General features: G+C 38.7%; 1 protein-coding gene across 1 annotated transcript; it reads left to right on the top strand.

Moving 5' to 3' along the window:
• Positions 1–17,597: 17,597 nt before the first annotated feature.
• On the top strand, positions 17,598–18,480 carry LOC115995632. The gene is made up of 2 exons (XM_031234729.1): positions 17,598–17,891; positions 17,965–18,480. Exons 1-2 carry the CDS (start codon positions 17,868–17,870, stop codon positions 18,472–18,474), a joined length of 534 nt encoding a protein of 177 aa, XP_031090589.1. The 5' UTR covers positions 17,598–17,867; the 3' UTR covers positions 18,475–18,480.
• The last annotated feature ends 5,128 nt before the right edge of the window (positions 18,481–23,608 follow it).

Genomic DNA, 23,608 nt, shown 5'->3' with positions numbered 1-23,608 from the left:
TCTCAATCAAATTTGACATAATTAAGTTTCTCACTCTATTTTACTCTTATTAAATTAAATAAATTAGTAGCTACCTATACAACAAAAAATGATACATATGTATTTCTTTAATTTATAATTATGTGTCTACGATAGCTTTATTTGAAAAATTTATTCATTATCAAAAAATTAAATTAAATAAGAGAAATAATTCCATTTGTTATACTGTCTTTATTTTCTCTCATGCAAAGATTCTTTACATTCAAATTTATCAATTGATATTCATTACATTGTCCATTATCTTATTTTTACAATATCTTGTAATTAAATATCAAAGTTATAGTACAAAATAATGTTATATATTTATTTACCAAGTATTTTATTAATACTATGGAAAAAAAAAATTTAAAATAATTTGAAGCTAATTATATTAACTACTTGGGAATTGGTTGACAAAGAGAGTACTCAAATAATAACCCAACAAATTGAAGCGGAATCACTCTATTTTACTCTTATTGAATTAAATAAATTAGTAGTTACACCAAAAAATGATACATATGTATTTCTTTAATACCATGAAAAAAATAAAAAAGAATAGTTTGAAACCAATCATATTAACTACTTGGGGGATTTGTTGACAATGAAAGTACTCAAATAACCCATTACCCAGCAAATTGAAGCGAGAAACTACATTTTAATATCTTTGGAATACATAATATTTTAAATTTTCAAATTTTTATTAATTCATTTAATTTTTTTCTTAAACTAGGGATTTCTTTATCCACAATAACTGATTCAACAATAATGGTTGAACCAAATGAACCCCAAGCAGAACACCTAAAGGAAAGTCTATAACTCCTATATCATAATCTCATTGCATGACGTTGTCATTTATGCTACCAACAATAACCGAATTGCAAATAACACACTACCAACAAAAAGGAAGAGAACAAATAGTAAAGATGAAGACAATGACAATGTTACTCAAAAGAGAATTAAGAACACTTAGAAAAATTCAAATTAAAAGTAGTATTTATTTAGACTATCATTTTTAGACCAAATATTTAGACTATCGATTTTACAAGGTTGCAAACATTTATTTTAGTAATAATTATAATGAATTTTCTATATTATCTTGGATTCATATACTTTGATTTAGATATTTAAATAAAAAAATTCGACATTCAATTACCATGTATAAACTTCTCCTATATAATCTTGCATTGATATACTTTCAAATATTTATTTAAATATAAACATTGGGCATTAACCTATTCGCGCAATGCGCGTATAAAACTAGTATTATGAGAACCGTTATTTTATAACATCAAAATTAATTTTCAAAAGTTGATCTCAATAAAAAGAAATTTTACCATAATACTAATTAATAATATTTAAATTCTTCTCCCTTAATTATTTGATGGAAGTAGAAAATTGAAGAAAAAAATGAAAGTACAGAACCATAGCTGAGGCTTTTCACAGTTTGCTCCTTTTCATCACTCAAAGGTTGTGTGCATAGCCACAGCGTGATCAAGAGAGCAAATTTATTTAGAACACTTACAAGCTAGTATACACATATAGGTAGCTTTAATTAGATTATAGTTGTAGCTATATACAAGCTAGTATAAGTTAACTTGGACCACATAGGATAGCAATTTGAAAATCAAAAAATCACAGGTAGGTCAATTTAAAAATCAAAAGATCACATGTAGTCAATTGAAAAATTTAAGACTAAACGTAGCAAAACTATTATACTTGAAAGGCCACGTATGACAACAAGTCTAATATGAATGTTAAAGTTGAATTAGTTGCCAGGGTTAGTTTCATGGCATTAATTAATATATAATATATTATGGTCCCCGAGTAAGAGGAGAAGTCAGCCTTCCCCAAAAGTAAGCGTAAAAGTTGTTATATGGTGGATAATGATGGTTTAATAGCGCGCCATTTTTTTCCGCTATTGTAAACCAATAGTGTATCGCGTTATGACATGTATATTGTCAAATCAAACTATAGTATAACTAAAATAATATTTCAGTGTCGATATAATAAAATTAAAAATAAAAAGCACATACAATAATACATATTGTCAAATAAATCATAAATGTGATTAAAATTATACTCTAGCGTTATTATAATTTAACTAGTGTTTGTAGAAAATGAAACTAAAAAGCATTGTCAATACAATAACATGTCCTTTTTCTTTTTTTTTTTTCTTTTTTTTTTTGCAAAGTGAGAATTTTATCAGTTGATGATTATATTTTCTTTTTTCTTTTTTTCTTTTTTGTTAAGAAATAATGAATATAAATCAATCATTGACAATTAGAAGTAGAATAGTGATTGTAATGGTGATATATAGATTCTACAAATTGTAGGAGCCCCACTCCACCCTTTTTTTTAATGCATGGGACTTTATTACATGCTAATTATATTGCAAAAGAATTTGTAACAGTTGTAGCCGTTGAAAGTTTGCAACGATTTAAACATAAATAATCTTGCCTCAAAACAAAGTTAATTTGTTTATATATATATATGGTTGATTCTTAGTGTTGGTGTGTTCTCACTTGTTGGGACTAAACTATATTTATACATGTTTGTTTCTTTTACTTATTATTCAAATTATATTATTTATTGAGAAAATGACACTTTTTTGTTGTAAATTATTCATAAATCCACCACCATTTTCTCACATTTTATGTTAAACGGACATTTTTACCCTTAAAAATAAGTATTTCATTTATTTTTGGAAAAATGGTCAAATAGACCCCTAAACTTTACCCTAAAAGTCAATTAGACCCTTAAACTTTCAAAAAGGTCAATTAAATCCTCAAACATATTAAATTGAAGCAATAAAGCCCCAAAACAGGTAAATGACCTGTTATTATAGGCCATCCAGCGACAGACGAAATTTTCCGACTCCGACGACAACTTCCGGCGACCGGCGACGACCGAAACGTCGCCGGTCGCCATCTCCGGCAGAGGGCGACCTTTTGGTCGCCTTCCCCAGGAGAAGGCGACCAGTTTCTGGTTGCCCTCTCCCTGGGAGAAGGCGACCAGTTTCTGGTTGCCCTCTCCCTGGGAGAAGGCGACCAGTTTCTGGTTGCCCTCTCCCTGGGAGAAGGCGACCAGTTTCTGGTCGCCTTCTCCCAGGAGAAGGCGACATTTTGGTCTCCTTCTCCCAGGAGAAGGCGACATTTTGGTCTCCTTCTCCGGCGAGTCGCCGGAGAAGGCGACCTTTTGGTCGCTTTCGCCGGCGAGTCGCCGGAGAAGGTGACTGAGTGCCTTTTCTGGTTATTTTTTACCGGTAACCTGTTGGTTACAGGTAAATTTGGTGTATTTGACTCAATTTAACGTGTTTGAGGGTTTAATTGACCTTTTTGAAAGTTTAGGGACCTAATTGACTTTTGGTGTATAGTTTAGGGGCCTATTTGACCCTTTTCCCTTTATTTTTTCTTCCCCAACAAATTATTGCTTATATATGGAAATTAGAATAAATGTGAAAAAGAACATACACCATTTAGAAATATTATAATTATAATTTTCAACTAATGCTAGTAACAGAATTAAAATTTAAACACAAATAATTCATTAATGCTAATTAAATATAATGCTAGTAACAGAATTAAAATTTAAAATTTAAACACAAATGAAGCTATATAGGCTTCAGGTAGGACGATTAGCAGCGTGACTACTGTCCTGTGCCATCATCAAGGTGAGCTGCAGGGAAGTGAGGAACTATTAATGGATACCAAGTCCCGACCGGATATCTAGTCGGCATTGGTAGGCAATCAGCCTAAGAGGTGGTTAGCCCGGTGAGCGGCTTCAAAGCAATAATCCAGATCGACTACCTAGAGATACTAGGAGATTTGTTACTATATTTTCCACCCATAGTTACCCTTCTCAATTTAGGAAAGGAAATCCCATGCTCAAAGAAAGGAATTCAAAACACAATTTAGGAGGGTTACCTAATAAGTTAAGAGAAAATATTTGATACACCGCCGTTGTATAGGTGTTATACGACGGCAGTGAACCAAAACGTGCCACCTCATTAAATTGTAAAATTAACTTTAACCAAACCCTTTTATGCAAATTATAATAATCTTAATAGTTAATATTGTTGTAAAATAAAGTTTTCTTTCGTGGTTAATCCCGGTTATTGTCGATAGATGTTACGCAAAGGTGATCGGGGGCAGGGAGAGAAAATGTCTAAACAAGTAAAACAGTAATTGAGAGTGCCAAGGGAAAATCCAGAGAATTCTCATTCATTCAATCAAATAACAACATTGCAAAGGAAAATTCAATCTGACCTTGAATTAAGAGCTACTGTTGCCTTCTTTTACCTGGAGGTCTCCACCAGCTGTGAAGGTATATTGTCTGTAGACGAAGACCCAGTTCTCCACCATTTGCGATCAGATCAGACGAACGGGTAGCCGCGACCACACAGAGACCATCGCCACCATCGTTTCCTTTGTCGGCCTCCTCTGTTCGCCGGAAACTCGCCGGCTGCGCAGCAAATCCCGGGAAGTCCGGGGACCTCGGATCGACAATCTGCCCAGCGGAGGATGTTCTCGACCGACCGATCAGAGGCACGGTGGGAAGGCCGATCACCGGCTGTGAAAACCAACCCAGTCTCGTCTGGATCGCCGGCTGATCCCAGGGCGGAGAGGTCGAGGAATGCGCTAACTACTCTCTTGCCGGAGCGCCTAGGAACGGTGAAGCCGATGTACCGGAGCGGTCTGAATTGCCGTCCACTGCCGCCGCCGGCCACACCCTTTCTTGTTGGTAATCACTATTCCACCGCTAGTAGTTGTGGCTACTCGCGAATACAGCAGTATCAGGGTTATAATTATTATCATTATTAGCCTGCTGAATCTCACGTCGGTTGTGCTACGGTGGTGGCCATGACAACAGAGGCGACTATGGTGGTCCGTGGTGGGTATGAAGCGGGTGACGCCAACATGGTTGTTTGGAAAATTTGATTAATATTATTTATTTTTAATTATTATAATAATTATTTTTAATAAAAGAAAATAATTATAATTATATTATATTAAGATTATTATAATTTGCATAAAAGGGTTCGGTCAAAATTAACTTTACAATTTAATGAGGTGGCGCGCTCTAATTCACCGTCGTTGTATAGCACCTATACAACGACGGTGCATCAAATATTTACTCATAAGTTAAATTTGTAAACATTTTTCTTTTCTTTCTTTGGGCTAGCAGCCAATGTGTAGATGCATACCCCTTATGGGTTATACTGTAATGGGTTCTTGACTACTACTTTCTAAGAAGAGGGTTCAACTTCTACTTTCTAGCATGAAGTGGGGATCGGAAGAAGTTTGCATATGTACAAAACTACATACAAAGATAGTCGATTTTGGCTTGACACTGCCAAAACAAAGCCATATATAGTTTTCACCTTTTGATTTCCAAGTTAAAAGTATCATGTCCCATTTAATTTATTTTTCCCTCTCAATTATTCATAATTTATCATCCGACCGGTTATGGTGGCCTTCCGACGGACTATTCGCAAGTACTCAAAAAACCAACATTATTATTATTATTATTATTATTATTATTATTATTATTATTTTCTTTCTCATTTTACTCTAAAAATATTTCATTCAATTATTAATTATTTTAATTTTTTCTTAATATGATGAGTTAATACCATCTAGGGTCTTTCGAATATAGTGAGTTTGTCACGTTTAGTGCTAAACTTTCAAATTGATCACCCGTGTTTATTCAACTTTCAAATTGTTATCATCCGTAGTCCAAGTTAACTATCCATGGTCTTTCAACTATCAAATTTTAGCCACCCATGGTCTTTCCAATAGGATCGCGACTAGTTAAATTTTGAAAGTTGAAGGATCATGATTAGTTAACTTGGACCACATATGATAGCAATTTGAAAATCGAAAGACCACAGGTAATCAATTTGAAAATCAAAACACCACATGTAGTCAATTTAAAAATTTAAGACTAAACGTAACAAAACTATTATACTTGAAAGATTCCATATCACATTAACTCTAATATGAATGTTAAAGTTGAATTCGTTGCAAGGGTTAGTTTCATGACATTAATTAATATTTAATATATTATGGTCCCCGAGTTAGAGGAGAAGTCAGCCTCTCCCAAAAGTAAGCGTAAAAGTTGTTAAGGTGGTTTAATAGCGCGCCATTTTTTTTCTGTTATTGTAAACCAATAGCGTATACAGGGATCCACCCACGTTCGCTCCAAGAGGCATAGGAGCTAGGCCAGGGAGAATTGAACTCGGGTTCTCCCGAAATTGCTCCCCACAAAGAGAGCTCACTTGCCACTTGAGCTACCCACTGGGTTAGTCAAATCAAACTATAATATAATTAAAATAATATTTTAGTGTCGATATAATAAAACTAAAAATATAAAAGCACATACAATAATACATATTGTCAAATAAATCATAAATGTGATTAGCATTATGATAATGTAATTAGTGTGTGTAGAAAATGAAACTAAAAAGCATTGCCAATACAATAACATATATTCTTTTTTTTTTTCTTTTTTTTTTTGCAATGTGAGAATGTTATCAGTTAGATGACTATATTTTCTTTTTTCCTTTTTTTTTTTTTGTTAAGAAATAATGAATATAAATGAATCATTGACAATTAGAAATAGAATGGTGATAGCGATATATAGATTCTACAAATTGTAGGAGCCCCACTCCACCCTTTTTTTTAATGTATGGGACTTTATTATATTAGATGCTAATTGCAAAAGAATTTGTAGCAGTTGTGGCGTTGAAAGTTTGCAACGATTTAAACATAAATAATCTTGCCTCAAAACAAAGTTAATTTGTTTATATATATATATATATATATATATATATATATATATATGTATGTATGTATGTATATATATATATATATATGTGTGTGTGTGTGTGTGTGTGTGTGTGTGTGTCTATGTATATATATATATATGTATATGTATATATATATATATATATATATGTATATGTATATATGTATGTATGAGTTCTAGTGCGAAAACTTGGTCAGGTGCAAAGATGCGATTAGATTTGAGTCGTTGATCAAAAAAAAAAAAAAAACTCGTACCTTAAGAAGGAAAACAACACACGTAAATAAGAAAAACAACACACCTAAAGCGTTAGGCCGACACACCTTAAGTTTCAACAATTGACGCACCTTAAACATACAAATCACGCACATTCAGAAGGAAAACCACATACCTTAAGAAGTAAGAGCACGCACTTAAATCTTTAGGCGGACGCACTTAAGTTTTCACAATTGACGCACCTTAAGCACACAAACCACGCACCATTAGAAGGCAAACAACGCACCTTAAGAAGGCAAACAACGCACCTTAAGAAGTAAAACAACGCACCTAAAACTTTAGACCGATGCACCTTAAGTTTCAACAAAAAAATGCACCTTATGTTATCAACTGAAGAACTTACACACCTTAAGCACAGAAACCACGCACCTTAAGAACGAAAACCATGCACCTTAAGCACAAAGCTTACTCATCTTAAGTTCTCAACTGCATAAGTGATGCACCTTAAGCACGATTAATGCATCTCCTCTCGCCGCACAACCGCATCTGAGAAGATCAACCGCACGCAAACTGAATTCTAAGAACAATTGAGAACGGTTATCCAGGAAAGAACTAAAAACCACTTATAGCCGTCCACGTGTCTACAATCAACGGATTAGATGTAATTTCAAAAAAAAAAAGACGATGTGACATTTTCGTAAATAACTCAAACTTTGATGCAAGTAAAATGTGTTACAAGTGTAAGTAACTTGTGCACATTTGTGTGTAAAAAGTGCAAGAAAAATAACTTACAAGTGCAAGAAAAATCACTTACAAGTACAAGTAATTTACATTGGTAACATTCGCGCACCTAATGATAAAGTCTTTCACATAGGTGCACTTAAAAATAACATCTGGTGCAACTAATGATAATGTTAGGTACACTTAATATTTAGGCTCAGTGTACATTTTATTTACACTTGTAATACATTTTACTTGTTGTTAGATGCACTATATGCAACTGTTACTTGCACTTTTAACACAATTTACTTGCACTTTGATCTTCAATTATTTATGAAAATACCACCGATTTTTTTAAAAAAATCAGTGTTTTTGTTCTGTTAGATTTAGAGACGTCGATGACTGTGAGTGATTCTTAGTTCTCTCTTGAGCTACTCGTTCTCACCTAAACGGAGTCATATATATATATATATATATATATATAATCCAAATCATATGGGAACCAATCCCTAGGTGAGAATGTGTGGTATATAAACCATTGATCTGCAAGATCTGATGGATGAAAATCAAGTAAAAAATGAGCACGGTCATTTTCATAAATATTACAAATTTTTAAAATGAGCGGAGTATTTTTCATAAATATAGATAGATAGATAGATAGAGAGATGGTTGGTGGTAATATCACCCTTCCTTTTTTTATCAGCTCGTTTTGGTTAAAGAGATATATACCCTTCCCATTCAATTTTATATGTATATGATGATCCTGATTTATAAAAATAAGTCTAGAGGGAGTTGAATTATAAATTGGTCGAAGATTATATTTTGAAAGGAGGAATATTGTTCTTCTCAAATAATTATTTCCGTTGCATAAACACTCACTCTGATTTAACTCAAATATTATTTTGAGATTTCAAAAATTTTGTAAATATCTATTTACTCCCTTTTAGACTTTTAATGTGCATGTCTTAACCGAGACCAACATATTAGAATTACTTAGTAGTGAATTAAATTACTTTATCATAAATTAATAATATTCTAAATGTCGTAAGCTACAATTATATTTGGTCTATGTTGAGATTTTGATGCCCGTTGGCCTTTAGCTCAGCTCCTATGTTGAGATTTTGATGCCCGTTGGCCTTTAGCTCAGCTCCTAACCGTGAATGGTGAGGCCCGTTGGCCTTTAGCTCAGCTCCTAACCGTGAATGGTGAGTTGCGTTGGCCTTTAGCTCAGCTCCTAACCGTGAATGGTGAGTTGCAAAGTTATGAACAAGCTAAACTAACAGAGAAAGAATAGAGACAAGAAGAAGGAGAACATTCTCATTCACTGGTCATTGCCATTACATCATAGGAATACATATATAATACTAGTAATAAAACCAACATAAATAATGACCATTATAGGTTACAACCGTTACAATGCAAACAATAATGGCCACAAATATTTATTTATAACACTCCCCCTTGGACATTATTTGACAACGATCTTGTCTCATTAAAACTTGCTAGGAAAACCCTGTGGGAAAAACCTAGACAAAAAGAATACAAGGTATATGAATGGTATATTCAAAGACTTTAATGCCTCGTTAAAAACTTCACTAGGAAAACCACGTGGGAAAAACCTAGTTGAAGAAAAGAGTCCATGATATTTATAAACTCATGTATAGTCCTAGTTGCCTCATTAAAAACCTTACACTAAGAAAACCCAATGGGAAAAAACTTAGTTAAGGAAAAGAGTACAACCATAACTTTCTGCGTTTAATCTTCAAGATTTGGTGGTCTTCTGGACCAATAATTTATGTGTATGTTGTTGCTCCCCCTAAAGACAACAACCTTCCTGATTGCCTCGTTAAAACCTTAACTTAAGAAAACCCGATGGGAAAAACTTAGTTAAGGGAAAAAGAGTACAATCATAAGCCTTCAGGGCATTATCTTCAGGATTTTCGGGGTTTGTCTATTTAAGTATTTATTTGCAACTTTCTCCCCGTTTATTATATTATACTCATGCCTAGTTAAAAACCACACTAGAAAAACCCAATGGGAAAAATGTAGTGAGGAAAAGAGTACATGGTATATAGATTGTAAAAGAGTACAATTGTTGGTCTTTTTAGGACACACCCAATCTTCATGATTGATTTAAGTAAATGTAGTCCACATCTCCCCCTGAAGATAATAATCTTCGATTTCTACATTGCTTAAAATAGAATAACTGTTTCAAAAGGAACGTAGAGGAGATGATATGACAATCTTCAAGATTGTCACTATAAGTTAACATTTTATACAATGATCTCGTGACTCTTCTGGAGCCTATGTAGGTTGAATATAGTCAATATTCCTGAACCATACCTACTTAAAAACACACTTTTATTATCCTCCCATAAGTCAGTGGAGATAGAACGTATACACATAACTAACTTGGAATGGAGATCAAAGGCAATCATTACCAAGTGATCTATGAGAAAAACACACATTGGTTTGTCCCACAAATTTTAAATTGGAGATACTGGAGGATATTTAGGGCATTAGAAACTATAGTTGATTTCATTGTAAGGACAATGTCAATCAAAATATAACCATAGAACTTCTGGTTCTTCCGTAGTATTTCAATAATAATGAAGAAATGGACTTCAGGTCCTAAAGTGTCCTCAGTATCATTTTTGGGTCTAAACGGTTCCTTATCTTCTTCAAGAGATATAACTGTTAGTATGATAAGTCAATCATACTTATCCATATGAAATGCGTTGAAGACATCTTTCTAAAAATAGACTGATTGGTGTATAAATTCCTTTCAAGGAAATACTCGATTTTCAGGTCGAGGTGATACTTGGTTTACCAAGTCCTTTCATTTCATTTTTAGAGCTAATACCATTAAACTCTTTACGATGTTTATAACACCAACATATGTTGAGATAATGATTAGTAGCCTCTCAATAGGTACTAACCGTATTATCTTGATTTTTACATTTTCCTGCTTCAGGAGAAAATTACTTAGTTAATTGCTTTACTATTAAGTAAAGCCTTTGAATTTCAACAACAAACATGTTGTAATTATAAATCCATCAGGGATCAAATGTAGTAATACTATGCTCATTTACAATTCAATAAAGAACACTTATGGTGCATATTATCCCTTCTAAATGAGGGTAATAACTCCATTCGTAATCCTTTAACGAATTCATAATGACACATAATTTCTTCTTCAAAAGGAGAATTACTCAGTCAATTACGATCTGTACTAAGGTCATATAAAGATCATATCGTCCAAAGACCTTATTGTCATATGGTCATGACGTTTATTAGCTGCATATCTAAGTTTGTACTGCCAATTATCTAGTTTGTATAGCGGAACTTAATGTCATCGTATATGGGAGATTTGATTAAAATTAATCAAGGGTTTCTGCGTTAACCCATATGCTACAAACACTCGCTATTATATCACCTTATTTTTCATTTCTCTTTCATACAAACATCCATTTGTAATCAACAGGGTTATTATTCAATGGTGTATGTATTGTCAAGAGAATCTATTTTAGCGAGTCGAGCTCTGCCTTAATTGCTCCTTTAAATATTAAATAATGAGGATGCTTCTGGCACCTTACCTGGATCCAGTTTATTTAAATGAGCAACTATATAGGCGTGTGTTGTCGACAACTGTATAATTTTCTCCCAAAATCATGACAATTTTTAATCAGATCGTTGACATTTCCCAAGTATTAAGATCTGATTGTTCCGCATCCCTAGTATTATGTTTGTTTGGTGCACCTTACTAGGGTTTTCGTCTTCTGGACAAATGTCTTCAGGAATGCAAAAGTAACAATGCTTATTTGCTAGATCTAGTATATATTATGATTCATATCTCTTAAACCGATAAATCTCTTACACTTTTGGCGTCAAGGAGTATTGAGATATATATTATTTGGTCCAATTTTGGGGATTATATATGGACCTTGTCACTCTTGTCTGATCAACATGATCAGTGTATATATACGTTTATTGGTATATATTTGGCAGATTATTTGCTAATATCACAAATAGGTGAACTTCGAGTTCAGTCTTACTAGTACGTGGATTATAATGAAGATCATTCCATTTCATTGATTTCTCGGCATTTAAATTTGGATATATCTCCCCCTAATGCCGTGAAACAGATCTTCAGTATGCAGTCATCGTATCTATTGATTCCCTATCATGGGCTCTATGTAAACAGACGGAGTGTTATAGCCCATAAAGATACGCAATGGTGGTGATAATAATTGGACTGCACACTAAAAAAAAAGGAACACAGAATGGGAAATGTGTACACGTACTAGGTTGATGGGGGATTTTTATTGATATGCAGTGAGCTAGATTTGAAAATATATCAAGTATGATATCCCCAAAATCATCAATACCTGGTTGGGTCTTATCACAACATTTTGACAAACCAAATGATACTCATAAGTATGGTATGATTTCTCAAGAGTGCCAAAAATAGCTTTTAAGAAAATTAAACCTATGAATGTCGTTATAAGATGATGTGGATAATTTGGTTTGACTCAGATGCATACAACATCGAGAGAAAATATATTTTTAATTTCTTATTCCTCTTCTTATTATTAGAATGATCTTACTGATAATCATTCATATCGGGATGAACTACCACTATTGAGGGATAGTAATCTTTATAGATCATGCATTCGTTTGCAACATAATTACTATTGTAATTTATAGAGGAATAACCTATCACTTCTGGGATAGATATAAGTTTGGGGTTATGATAAGGTATTGTCACGCATTGTGATTTGGCATAATGTCACTTTAAACAGGTAGGGTATAAGTGAGGCTCGACCGGAGCTCAAAAAGGGAACCTTATCAATAATGGTATAAAGAATTGTAGAGGTTTGTATATAAAGATTATACCAATAGGGAACATCACTAAAACGATGTTGAATGAAAAGGTAGGTTTATCAATATTACCAACAAGAGCATTTGTTTCAGGCAAGTTACTTGGTTGGATTCAACATTGTGATGTTCTGTTATGTTTCAACAAAATACTTCGGGGTGTGGCACGCACGTGATCAGTGCCTTTGATACCACACATGAAGCATCTTTGCTGCTGGGCCAAAGTTAGATATGAATGAGGTTGCCCTCGACTAGTTGGATAACTTAAGATTGCGACACAATTGTGTGAATAGCTTATTTAGATTTAGTTACTGACTTAAAATCTTTAAAGCTTGAAATCAGTGAAATTGTGTCTTTTAGAAAAGGAATCCTTCAGGAATTTCTCTAAGACATATAATTGTTATCACAAGGGATAAATTAAGGTTTAGCAACAAGTGCAACCGAGCAAAACCATGTCACGTTTTGTGGTATGCAAATCCAAGAATAAGATACCAACTTTTGTCAATATATTCTAGAAGCTCACTTCATGGCCTATAGCAATAAGTATTACCAACGAGAATACTATGATGGTACACATAACCACAAATTAAAGCAAATTTGAGTAAATAGATGTTCTCAAATTTGGACAAGAGGATTGGAATTATGCAATTGTGAGATAAAAGCGAGGGTTCGCCTTTAAGAAACATAGGTCTAAAATAACAAATGATGGAAGAAGATTTTAAGAAATTGGGTTAATGAAAGAATTAAGCCCAAATCTGAAATCAAATGGGTTGAACATTTAAAGCTAGTTCAAATGCTTTGAAACAAAAAGGACTCAAAAAATATATATAACGGCTTAGATTTTAAGCCCAAATTAAATTAGCCTAGAATTTAATAATTGTAATAGGCTTCAATTTAATTTGCTTAACAGCATAATCCATCATTTTGATTTATTAACTGAACCTAATAACCATAATAGTGCCCAATTTTCAATTAAGAAGGACATTATATTGTTGATTGGGTTAGTCGAATTGGGCCAGACCCAGACCAACATAATGTATTTAAAAATAATTGAGCATATGTGAAACTAGCTCAACATTTTTACTTGGCCCATCAAAAAATGCAGCATACGTGAATCAAACCTAGATGTCTATTCACCCGCAGCCAATCGCAAGAAGGAAAACGGGAAGACAAAGGCGAAATCGACACCATAGTGCCTTACTGTCGACGTCCGCCTCCTGCAGAAAAACGTCGGCGCCTCTCCATCCAACACAAGGAAGAGGGCGCCGTCAGTCGTGAACAACGTCCACTGCCGGCATCGTTCTCTGCCGTCGCCAGCCCACGGCCGCCGTCGGTGATCCTCCGAGCAGATCAGACCGTCGTTGATGCAACGACGCCGCCATTGCTGCCGGACCAGCCATACGCCATTGCGCCGGAAGTCGCAAGTATGCAAGAGCAGGAGCAGTGAGCCAGGGTCGTCGCCTGAAGTGGAGCCGAAGCGTCGAACGTACAGGACCTTCGTATCCATCGCAGATAGGAAAAAACAGGGAGAGGGAAAACAACAAAAAAAATGAAGCCGGTGTCACCAACCGCCGACGCGATCCGCCGTCGCTGTCGAGCAGCGCCGATCGTCACGCCTCAGTCGCTGCCTGCCGATCGACGGCCTTTATGTACGCAAGTACCTCCGGGGCCGTCGCCGCTGCAACCCACCGGAGCAAAAAAAATCAAAACAGGTTTTGATTTTTGATTTTTATTTTTGAAGAAAAAAAATTTGCAGAAAAAAAACTTTGTTCCAAAGAGTTAAAAAAAAGGTTCTTCCTTTTTTTTTTTTTGGGTTTCGAACAAAAAAAATTGATAAGGAAAAAGTTTTTGTTTTGCTGCTTTCGGAAAACAATTGTATATAATCTGATATCATACAATGTTCTATGTTAAGCAGATAATTTTTCTACTAAAAAGATTATATCACCTGTATAATATTGCATAGACATAGTAGACCAAAAAAAAAAATATATATGATTGATGTAGAAAATATCTATGTTCATATGAAATAGATATGTATATACACACCGTAAAAACTCACCGATATAGGATATATGTATGCAAGTAAATGCATATAAAAAAAATGCATATCATAACAAGTATAACTTGTATTGAAAAAAATGCATTAAAATTACCGTTCACCACGATGTACTGAGCGTGCTGATAACGTGTTGAGATTTTGATGCCCGTTGGCCTTTAGCTCAGCTCCTAACCGTGAATGGTGAGTTGCAAAGTTATGAACAAGCTAAACTAACAGAGAAAGAATAGAGACAAGAAGAAGGAGAGCATTCTCATTCACTGGTCATTGCCATTACATCATAGGAATACATATATAATACTAGTAATAAAACCAACATAAATAATGATCGTTATAGGTTACAACCGTTACAATGCAAACAATAATGGCCACAAATATTTATTTATAACAGTCTAGACATTCTAAATATTGTACAACTAGATTTATTGAGGCATCATTTATTTGGTCCAGACATTCTAAATATAGTGCAACAGTACAAGATTTATTGATGCATTATATATTTGGTCCGATCCAGACAATATATAATTTGAAATTATATATTTGTAATCATCAAGTTATTATTACTTTTACATCTTGTACTAAAGAATTTGTGTACCGTACCATTACTCTTACTTTTTTTTTTTTTTTTCCAGTTAATATCATAGTATGTTTTAATTGATTTTTAAAAAATAAGCTATACGTTGTTATTATTATTATTATTATTATTATTATTATTATTATTATTTGATGTGGTTAATACGGGAGGATGATAATATAATCGTATAGATTCAGGTAATACACGGGAAAGGAGCTCGGGAGAAGAAGCTAGGCCGGGAATGGGTCCTCTCGTCTTGTGAGCGTGGGTCAAAAGTCCTCTCTCCTCCATAAATGCAGGTATTTATAGGGAGCGTCGAGCAAAGGGTTCCGGGCTTCCGGCATGACGCACACGTGGTAGGCATGCACTGTCGTCCTTCGAGCCTAGGCCTGACCGTACACGTGTTCGTTACCCGCAGGTCCGGCATTACTGGTGCAGGTCGGGGGAGTCAGGTAAGTCAGCTCGGGAGGTCGGGTAGTTTAAAGAGTTCGGCGGGTGCTCGGCTGCTCGGGTCTACCGTAATCCTATGAGTATTGCCCCTATCATGTAGCCCCCCCTAGCGGGGCGGCTGATGGCGTAGCAAAAAGGCGGCCCGCTATTTCCGTGGGCCCGGCCCAGTGCTTTGAACCGTCGCGGGGAGAGCTCGGACCGTACACGTGTCGACACGCTGTCATTTCTTGAGATGCTCACCTCATCATTATAGGAGGCCGTTTCAACTTCCGCGGCGGCCTATATATACGGCGCCCGCGCGATCGTTCAAGGGCACACGTTTCTCCTTAGGTTTTCCTATCAGAGCCTCCCGACCATCTGAGTCGTCGAAACCAAAACCCGAAGTGGGCGAACTGTTTCAACTGCGATCCACACGCGACAGGTAAACGTCGGTTTCTTTCGCTCCTTTAGATATTCACGGTCCCTACCCCCAGTTCCCCGGCGCATTATTATATATATATAATTTTTTTGGTACCGATTTCTCTTACTGTAGCGTTTAGTCCCTTCATGGTTGGGCCCGTTGACCTAAACCCAAACTCCCTTTCCCTATAGGGAGCGTACAATGTCGGACACAGACAGCCAGAACGTATCGGCGCGGGATTATGATGACGCGATAGAAACCACTCCGACGGACGTGTCTTCAGCTGATTCTACCAGGTCGCCCCGAGTGGTCGGGGCGATTGGTGGTCGGAGAGGGGCAGGCGGTCATCGCCGTGGGAAATCTCCGAGGGTAGTCATATCTCATCTCCACGACGACTGTCGCGGTACTCTCCGACCACCCGGGTGGGTTTGTTAGCTAACCTTCCCCCCCGACCTGCGGCCTCGGAGGCTGTCTCTGTTCCGATTTCGACTCAACCTTCTTCCTCTCAGCCTTCTGCGTCTACTGGGGGCGACCTTGTACCCCTAAATAGCGACGACGTCCGCAACCACCCTTGCCTACTCTCTATTTCCGAGTTGGAAGAGACAAAAGCCCTTTTGACCGGTCATGTAGAGTTTCAGACCAGAAGGTCTTTGGGGGATGTTATTGACCGCACGCAGGGTGATTGGATTGGGTTGCACCTAGACTCCATTAAAGCCCCCTCACTTTCCCTTTCTCACCCTTTCTTTTGGCCTTTCTAGAGCACTATAGAGTCCTTCCCGGCCAAATTGCGCCAAATGCCCATCGCATAATAGCCTGTTTTCCTCAAATCTGTGCTCGGCACAACGTCCCTTGCACCATGGAGCTTTTTAACTTTATTTTCGCTATTCGCCACATCCCCTTAAAGCATGGGAGCGGGTTCTTGATGGCCCAATCTCGGGGGTACTTCTGCTCGATCCCTGACCTTCCGGACAACAATAAAGGTTGGAAGAATCGTATAGTTTCTGTGAAGTACCCGTGGAAATTACCGGTACCTCGGGTCTGGTCGGAGCATTATACGAAGCATAAATACCTGACAGCGACTCGAGCTCTGAAGAACGCGGTCGTGAAGATATCCGCGGAATCCTATGAGTACTGGGTTTTCCGCTCCCCCGAGAGCGTCGAGGCCACTCACCTGGAGCCTCCGGACTACAGTCAACCCGAGAAGTAGGTCCCGAAGAAGATGGTCGGCCCGAGCACTACGACCCCTGCGGTCGAGCCAACCGATCAAGGTCGGGTTACGCGTTTAGGTCGGTTTCCCTTGTAACCTTTAAACGGTTATTGATTGGATGTTTTATCTTTGCAGAGATGGTGCTTGAGCGGAGCTTTGCCCCCGCCCCCAGCAGTCCTAAAAAACCACGTCCCAAGGTAACCTTGGGGGGGGGGGGGGCAGTAAGACGGCGCTATCTACAGAGGCGGCTACCGAGCGCCCGGTTTCCCCGGCTTTGCCTTCCGGCTTTACCGGGTGGCCTCCATCCGCGACGGATCTCCAAGTTAGTCGCGCCGCCACTCGCCGTAAGGAGAAGGCAGTAGATCTGGAGGTGGAGGAGATTCCACCAGAGAGGTAAAAGTGCCTGGGCACCCGTGGCTCGACTCCCGTTCTCGACGCCCTCCGAGAAGGCGGTGAGCAGACGGCGAACTTTTTGGACAAAGTTCGCAGTGTGATCCCGACCCGCGAAGCCATCAGGGATCTGGAAACGGATCAGGTCGGAGAAATGATAGCTCAAAACGTCCTCTGGGTAAGACTTTCGCGCTTATGATATTATTTATCTTATTTTACGAGATGTCGCTAACTATTCATGGTTTTTGCAGTTATCCCACACGACCAACGACCTGTTTTGCCGCGCTAAAGCGGCGGAGAATGTGGTTCGCAAGGAGGTTATTCCTCTGAAAGAAAGTCTCGCAGCAAAGGACAAGGAGCTGGGCGAGAAAGTGCAGGCCTTGGAAGGGCGGGTCGCTCAAGCGGAACACGAGGTCGAGGCGGCCAAGCTTGAAGCCGCTGAGCTGAATGAGTGCATGTCGAGTTATGCCAACCTAACCGGCTTCTTGTGTTGCAATCCTCAGGAGGCCGATGCTTACTTCCGAGCGTTTATTCACAACGAGGTTGGGGAGGGACTCGCTTGGCGCTACGGGGAATGGGCGTATGCCAAGGGCCGTTACGAGATGCAACGGGAGATCCATGAGGCGCTTGAGGAGTCCATAAACGAGAACGACCTCGCGACCATCATGGGGGTTATTCCCGACCAGGTGCCTGCCCCGGGTCCTATGCCATACGCCGATCCGGCACCCGGCGCCGAGGCTCCTGCTCCAACCAAAGGCTGAAGGTTCCAAGGCCCCGGGTTTATTTTGCGATTTTCTTAGATCTGCCAGAGCTCGACCTGGCTTGTGCTGAGCATTTGACTTAATTTCCGTTTAATCTATCAAACTTTTCCCTCCGACTTGCTGTCAATGTTACTTTTATGTTTTATTATTTTAGTTAAAACGCTCGGCGATTGCGAACTAATCAACACTTGTCTGAGCGTTGTCTTAGTTGGTTTACGCTCGGCGCCGAGGTTGGGGAGCGAGACCTGATCAGGGTCAAGCCCATGGTAGGCGGGGGTCTTTTCGACTTTAAACGGGATCTTTTCGATCTTATCCGAGCCTATGGCAGGCCGGGGTCTTTTCGACCTTAAACCGGATATTTTCGATCCTATCTGAGCCTATGGCAGGCCGGGGTCTTGTCGACCTTTGTGGTCTTCTCGACCTTTGGGGCCTTTTCGACCCCCATGCCTTTGGCATGTCTCGATTTTTTCCTAAACCGAGTTAGGACCTTACGGCCGCTTTCAAGCCCGAAACTTTAGGCCATGGTCTTTTCGACCTTTAAAACCATTTTTCATTAAATGTCTGCATAGAGATCGTGAATGCAAAATACATTTAGTGTCGGTACAAGACTAAATTCTCGGAGTTCCATATGCGGTCCACGGCCTTTCCCGTAGTGGTCTCTAGGCGATAGGTTCCCGGGCGAATCACGGTAGTGATGACACATGGCCCCTCCCAGGTCTGCGCTAGCTTGCCGCCTTCTTGAGGCCTACTGGCTTCCCTCCGACGTAGAACATAGTCCCCCACTTGGAAGTATCGGGGCTGTGTGCGGGAATCATGATACGTCTTCACTCTTTGCTGATAGTTTGCTATCCTTCGAGCTGCGATTTGCCTCCGGTCTTCCAAATTATCCAGATCGCTCGCCATCAACATCTCGTTCTCGGTCGGCTCGAACTCCCTTTCTCTTCTTGTAGGGATCCAAGCTTCGATCGGGAGCCGGGCCTCGGCGCCGTATACCAACGCGAACAGGGTTTCTTTCGTTGCTTCTCTCGGCGTAGTTCGGTATGCCCACAATATGTAAGGCAACTCCTCAGCCCAGTTCTGACCTGCAGAATCGAGTTTCCTTTTAAGCCCATTCAAGATGGTTCGATTGGCATTCTCGACCTGCCCGTTACCTTGTGGGTACGCGACGGAGGTCCTCGTCGACCGGGTCCCGATGGTAGCTAAGAAGTTTTGGAAAGACTTGCTTTTAAATTGTCGCCCGTTATCTGTGATCAGCTGTACGGGCACTCCAAAGCGAGAAATGACGTTCCGCCATAGGAATCTTTTGCATTGCTGCGAGGTGATAGTAGCTAATGGTTCTACCTCCACCCATTTAGAGAAATAGTCCACATCAACTATTATAAACTTCTTCCGACCTGCTATCTCCGGGAACGGCCCAAGGATATCTACTCCCCATCTAGCGAACGGGATGGCCGAGTTGACGGGCGTATAGAATGTGGCCGGTCGACCTGGTAACTTGGCGAAGCGTTGACAGGACTCGCACTTCTTGGCTAGTTCCTCACAATCGAGCGGTATAGACGGCCAGTAGTAGCCTATCAACATGATTCGCCTAGCGAGCGATCGCCCTCCCTGATGAGCCGAGCATATTCCCGAATGCAGCTCGGTCATCACAAGTTCTGCTTCGAACTCGTTCAGGCATTTCCTCAAAGGTCCCCTGTATGATCGTCGGTATACTTTTCCTTCTAACATCTCGAACCTGGGGGCCCTGAGTGATGAGCACAAATGATGAGTGTAAAAGGGTGTAATGTCGTTCCGCTGAGGATTGGGGTTATGACACGAAACTGTGTGAATTACCAGGCACTAGAGTATATGAATTTATAGAATCCAAGTAACATAGACTGAATGATGTGGAATAAAAGAAAGCAATTGATTTAGGTGAAAACTATATGATAAAGGTATGGGCCAGATTAGGGGGCTTGTAATCTTGATGTTCCAACCAACTCAGGATTAGGGAAAGAATAATTAACTAAGGGATATATGGGCAATGCATAGAAGATTTCTACCCAGTTACTTTCGTAATCAATAAGAGAATTAGGCTAAAATTGCCCCACTATCGTGATGTATCAATCATAACCTTAAACACCTAAGCATTGTAAGCCCCCAAAATTACCTCTACTTTCATAGCACGAAAATTAGGCTGAAATTGGTAAGGCTCGAGGTCTCCATTCAACTTTCGTTGTAATGAATCCCTCTCCTAGACTAGCAATTAATTGTGGCCATCAATCAATAACAAGTAGAAAGAAATCTCCAAATCAACATAAACCCTAGGTAAAAGATTCAATCTCTTTATGCAATTAATTAACAATTGAACATCAAGATTAACAATGGATCCCTAATCCAAACCCATAAACGAACTACTCCCGCATGATGGGAATAAACAAAACAAAGCAATAATTAATAACCATAAACATTGCAAGAAAATAATAAAGGAATAAGAGAACTTAACTGATAAAGAACAAATCCAATCTTCAATCTTTGATTCCAATCTTGAAATAAAATAATCTAATGTAAAACTAGTCTAAACTATGCTGGGGAAAATATAAACTAAAAACTAGGGTTCAGAACTCTGTAAGGGAACCTGCTTCAATTGTAGAGAATAGGTCAAATATATAGGAGGTAGATGGGCCTTGGCCCATTAGGCAACTTCCAATTTTTTTCCAACTTGTATTCTTCCTTGTAATTCCCTTTTCTTCCAGAACTTGTCCAAAATGCTCCAATATTCTTCCTTTGTTGTTTCTTGTAGATAATTCAACACTTGGACAATATAACACACAAACAATTCCCAATTTCACTAGGATAGGGGAAATACAATTAAAATAAGGGGTGAATTATTGTATAAAATAGAAGATATCAACTCCCCCACACTAGAACTTTTGCTTGTCCAGGCACTGCAACTGATCACACTTCTTTCCTGCTCAACCAATCATTCCACAAACCAACTCATGCAACCTAACCTGCTTTAAGAATCATCTCAGAATCACAAGTGAGTCCCCTCTCAGGCCAATAACCGAGCACCCGAAATTAGGTAGATTAAAACCCTGTATGCACATGTACTCAGTTGAGATTATGCAAGACTTGGCTTAAGATGAACTCCCATAGACATGCCCTTCATACTCACATAGATCACTCTAAAACTGCATGCTAAGATCAAATAGGACTTTATTTGGCTTGTAACGGGGCTAAGGGTGAGTGGCTAAACAAAGAAAGGGTATGGACAAATAAACAAAAGAGAGAGAATTTCACACCTATTCACAACTAAACCTAGAGGAGACATGGAAAATATGAATCAAGAGAGCAAAGTATAATTAAAAACTCAAGAGTATTCTAAACTAGTGGGGGTGAGGACATTTATTCTAACAACCTGACTTGCACTTTTATTCATCCTTCTTTTTCTTTCTTTTCACAAACCTTTTCTTCACTTTCAAACTCTTTTTCAAACTTTTCTTTAACAACAATTTTTCGCTTTTCTTTTCTTTCTTTTCAACTAATAACTTCCTTCACCACACCCCCACACTAGAACAGAGATAACATGAATAACTCTATCAAAAATAAGCTCAAAAAGATAAATCTCTTCTAAATTAAAGAACAAATGCTACATTCTCTCTAAGGGTGAATGGAAAATATATGGCTTAGGGCTAAGGGTCAAATAGTGGGTTAAACAAGAAAAACAACATAAAGAACGGGGTTAAGTGCTTTTGCACTTATTAAACAAAAACAAGGCTCAAAGGGGACAACTAGGGAAAATAAATGTCACACAGGGTAGGTTTAAAGGCTTGGGCTAACAACAATGGCCTAAATCACTTCAAAGCATGCAAATTCTAGACTTCACTATGAGAGCACTGAGACAAGCTATGACAGAACAAATATCACCGGAATCCCACATAAGCCTTTACTAGCAATGCATAACACACAGGGGGAACATTTATGTTAGAGGTTAACCCAACTATTGGCAAGAGACTGAATTATCACAAGCTCAACCTTGAATCATCCCTGACAAGCTGGGCTGCACAAGTACCACCAAAACGAACCACAAACCAGCAGGAAATAAAGCGATCGCAGCCACAACACAAGGAAAACACATTACCTTTAGCTGCAAATTGAGTCCTTCAAGCAAACTTCATCCAAAATTCATCAGAAATAGTACCCCCCCACACTTAAACTGGACATCGTCCCTGATGGACAAACAAGGCCTCACGAACTAGACAAAACGAACTAGAAAACATAGCATTTTTTTTGTATACTTTTTTTTTTTTTTTTTTTTTTTGCAAATCTTATGGCCTCGTATCACGGCCTGGGTCACGGCCGGGATACGGCCGGGATGCGGCCCGTGACCCAGAGCCCTCTATAACGCTCTCGGTACTGGAATTTCTTGGGAAGCATCACGGGCAGGGTCACGGCCGGGATGGTGGCCGTGACCCAGAGCCCTCGTTTGGCCTGTAGACACTGGAAATTTTGCCGCCGCCATCACGGCCGGGAGATGGCCCGTGACCCAGAGCCCTCTTTCGCCCGGAACACACTGGAATTTCTGGGACGTCATCACGGCCAAGGTCACGGCCGGGAGGTGGCCCGTGACCCCGGGCCCTCTTTCGCTCTGTTTATCGAAAAAACGACGCCTCGACATCACGGCCTGGGTCACGGCCGTGACAGTGGCCGTGATCCAGGCTCCACCTTGCGCAGTTTTGTCCTTTTTCGCGCCCAAGCTCGGCTTCACCTGCAAGTTAGTCGTAGAGCAATTTTGACATGTTGCAACACCTAACCTCTTCAAATCTAACCATTCCCCACTCTCTCAAAGGTAAAAGAAAGCAAATCTCACACCAAAACAACCCCAGAGAACACCCTGTAAACAAAGAAAAATCCTATTCTACTCCGAACTAAGATTATAAAGAAAAGTGCAGTAAAATAAAGTGCAAAAAGTAAAGGATAACATGGGGTGCCTCCCATGAAGCGCTAAGTTTACTGTCGTCAGCTCGACTCAACCTCGTGGATATCAGGTGGGATTGTGGACCACGCGATCCAGTGGCCTTTTGAACTTAGACAGCTCCTTCATCCATCTTTTGTAGAAACCACCAGGACTAGAGAACTTTTTCTTTTGTTT

Source organism: Ipomoea triloba, chromosome 11, assembly GCF_003576645.1.
Source record: "Ipomoea triloba cultivar NCNSP0323 chromosome 11, ASM357664v1".
NCBI lineage: Eukaryota > Viridiplantae > Streptophyta > Magnoliopsida > Solanales > Convolvulaceae > Ipomoea > Ipomoea triloba.
The sequence above is the reverse complement of the archived record's forward strand: the minus strand, read 5'-3'. Positions and strand labels throughout refer to the sequence as shown.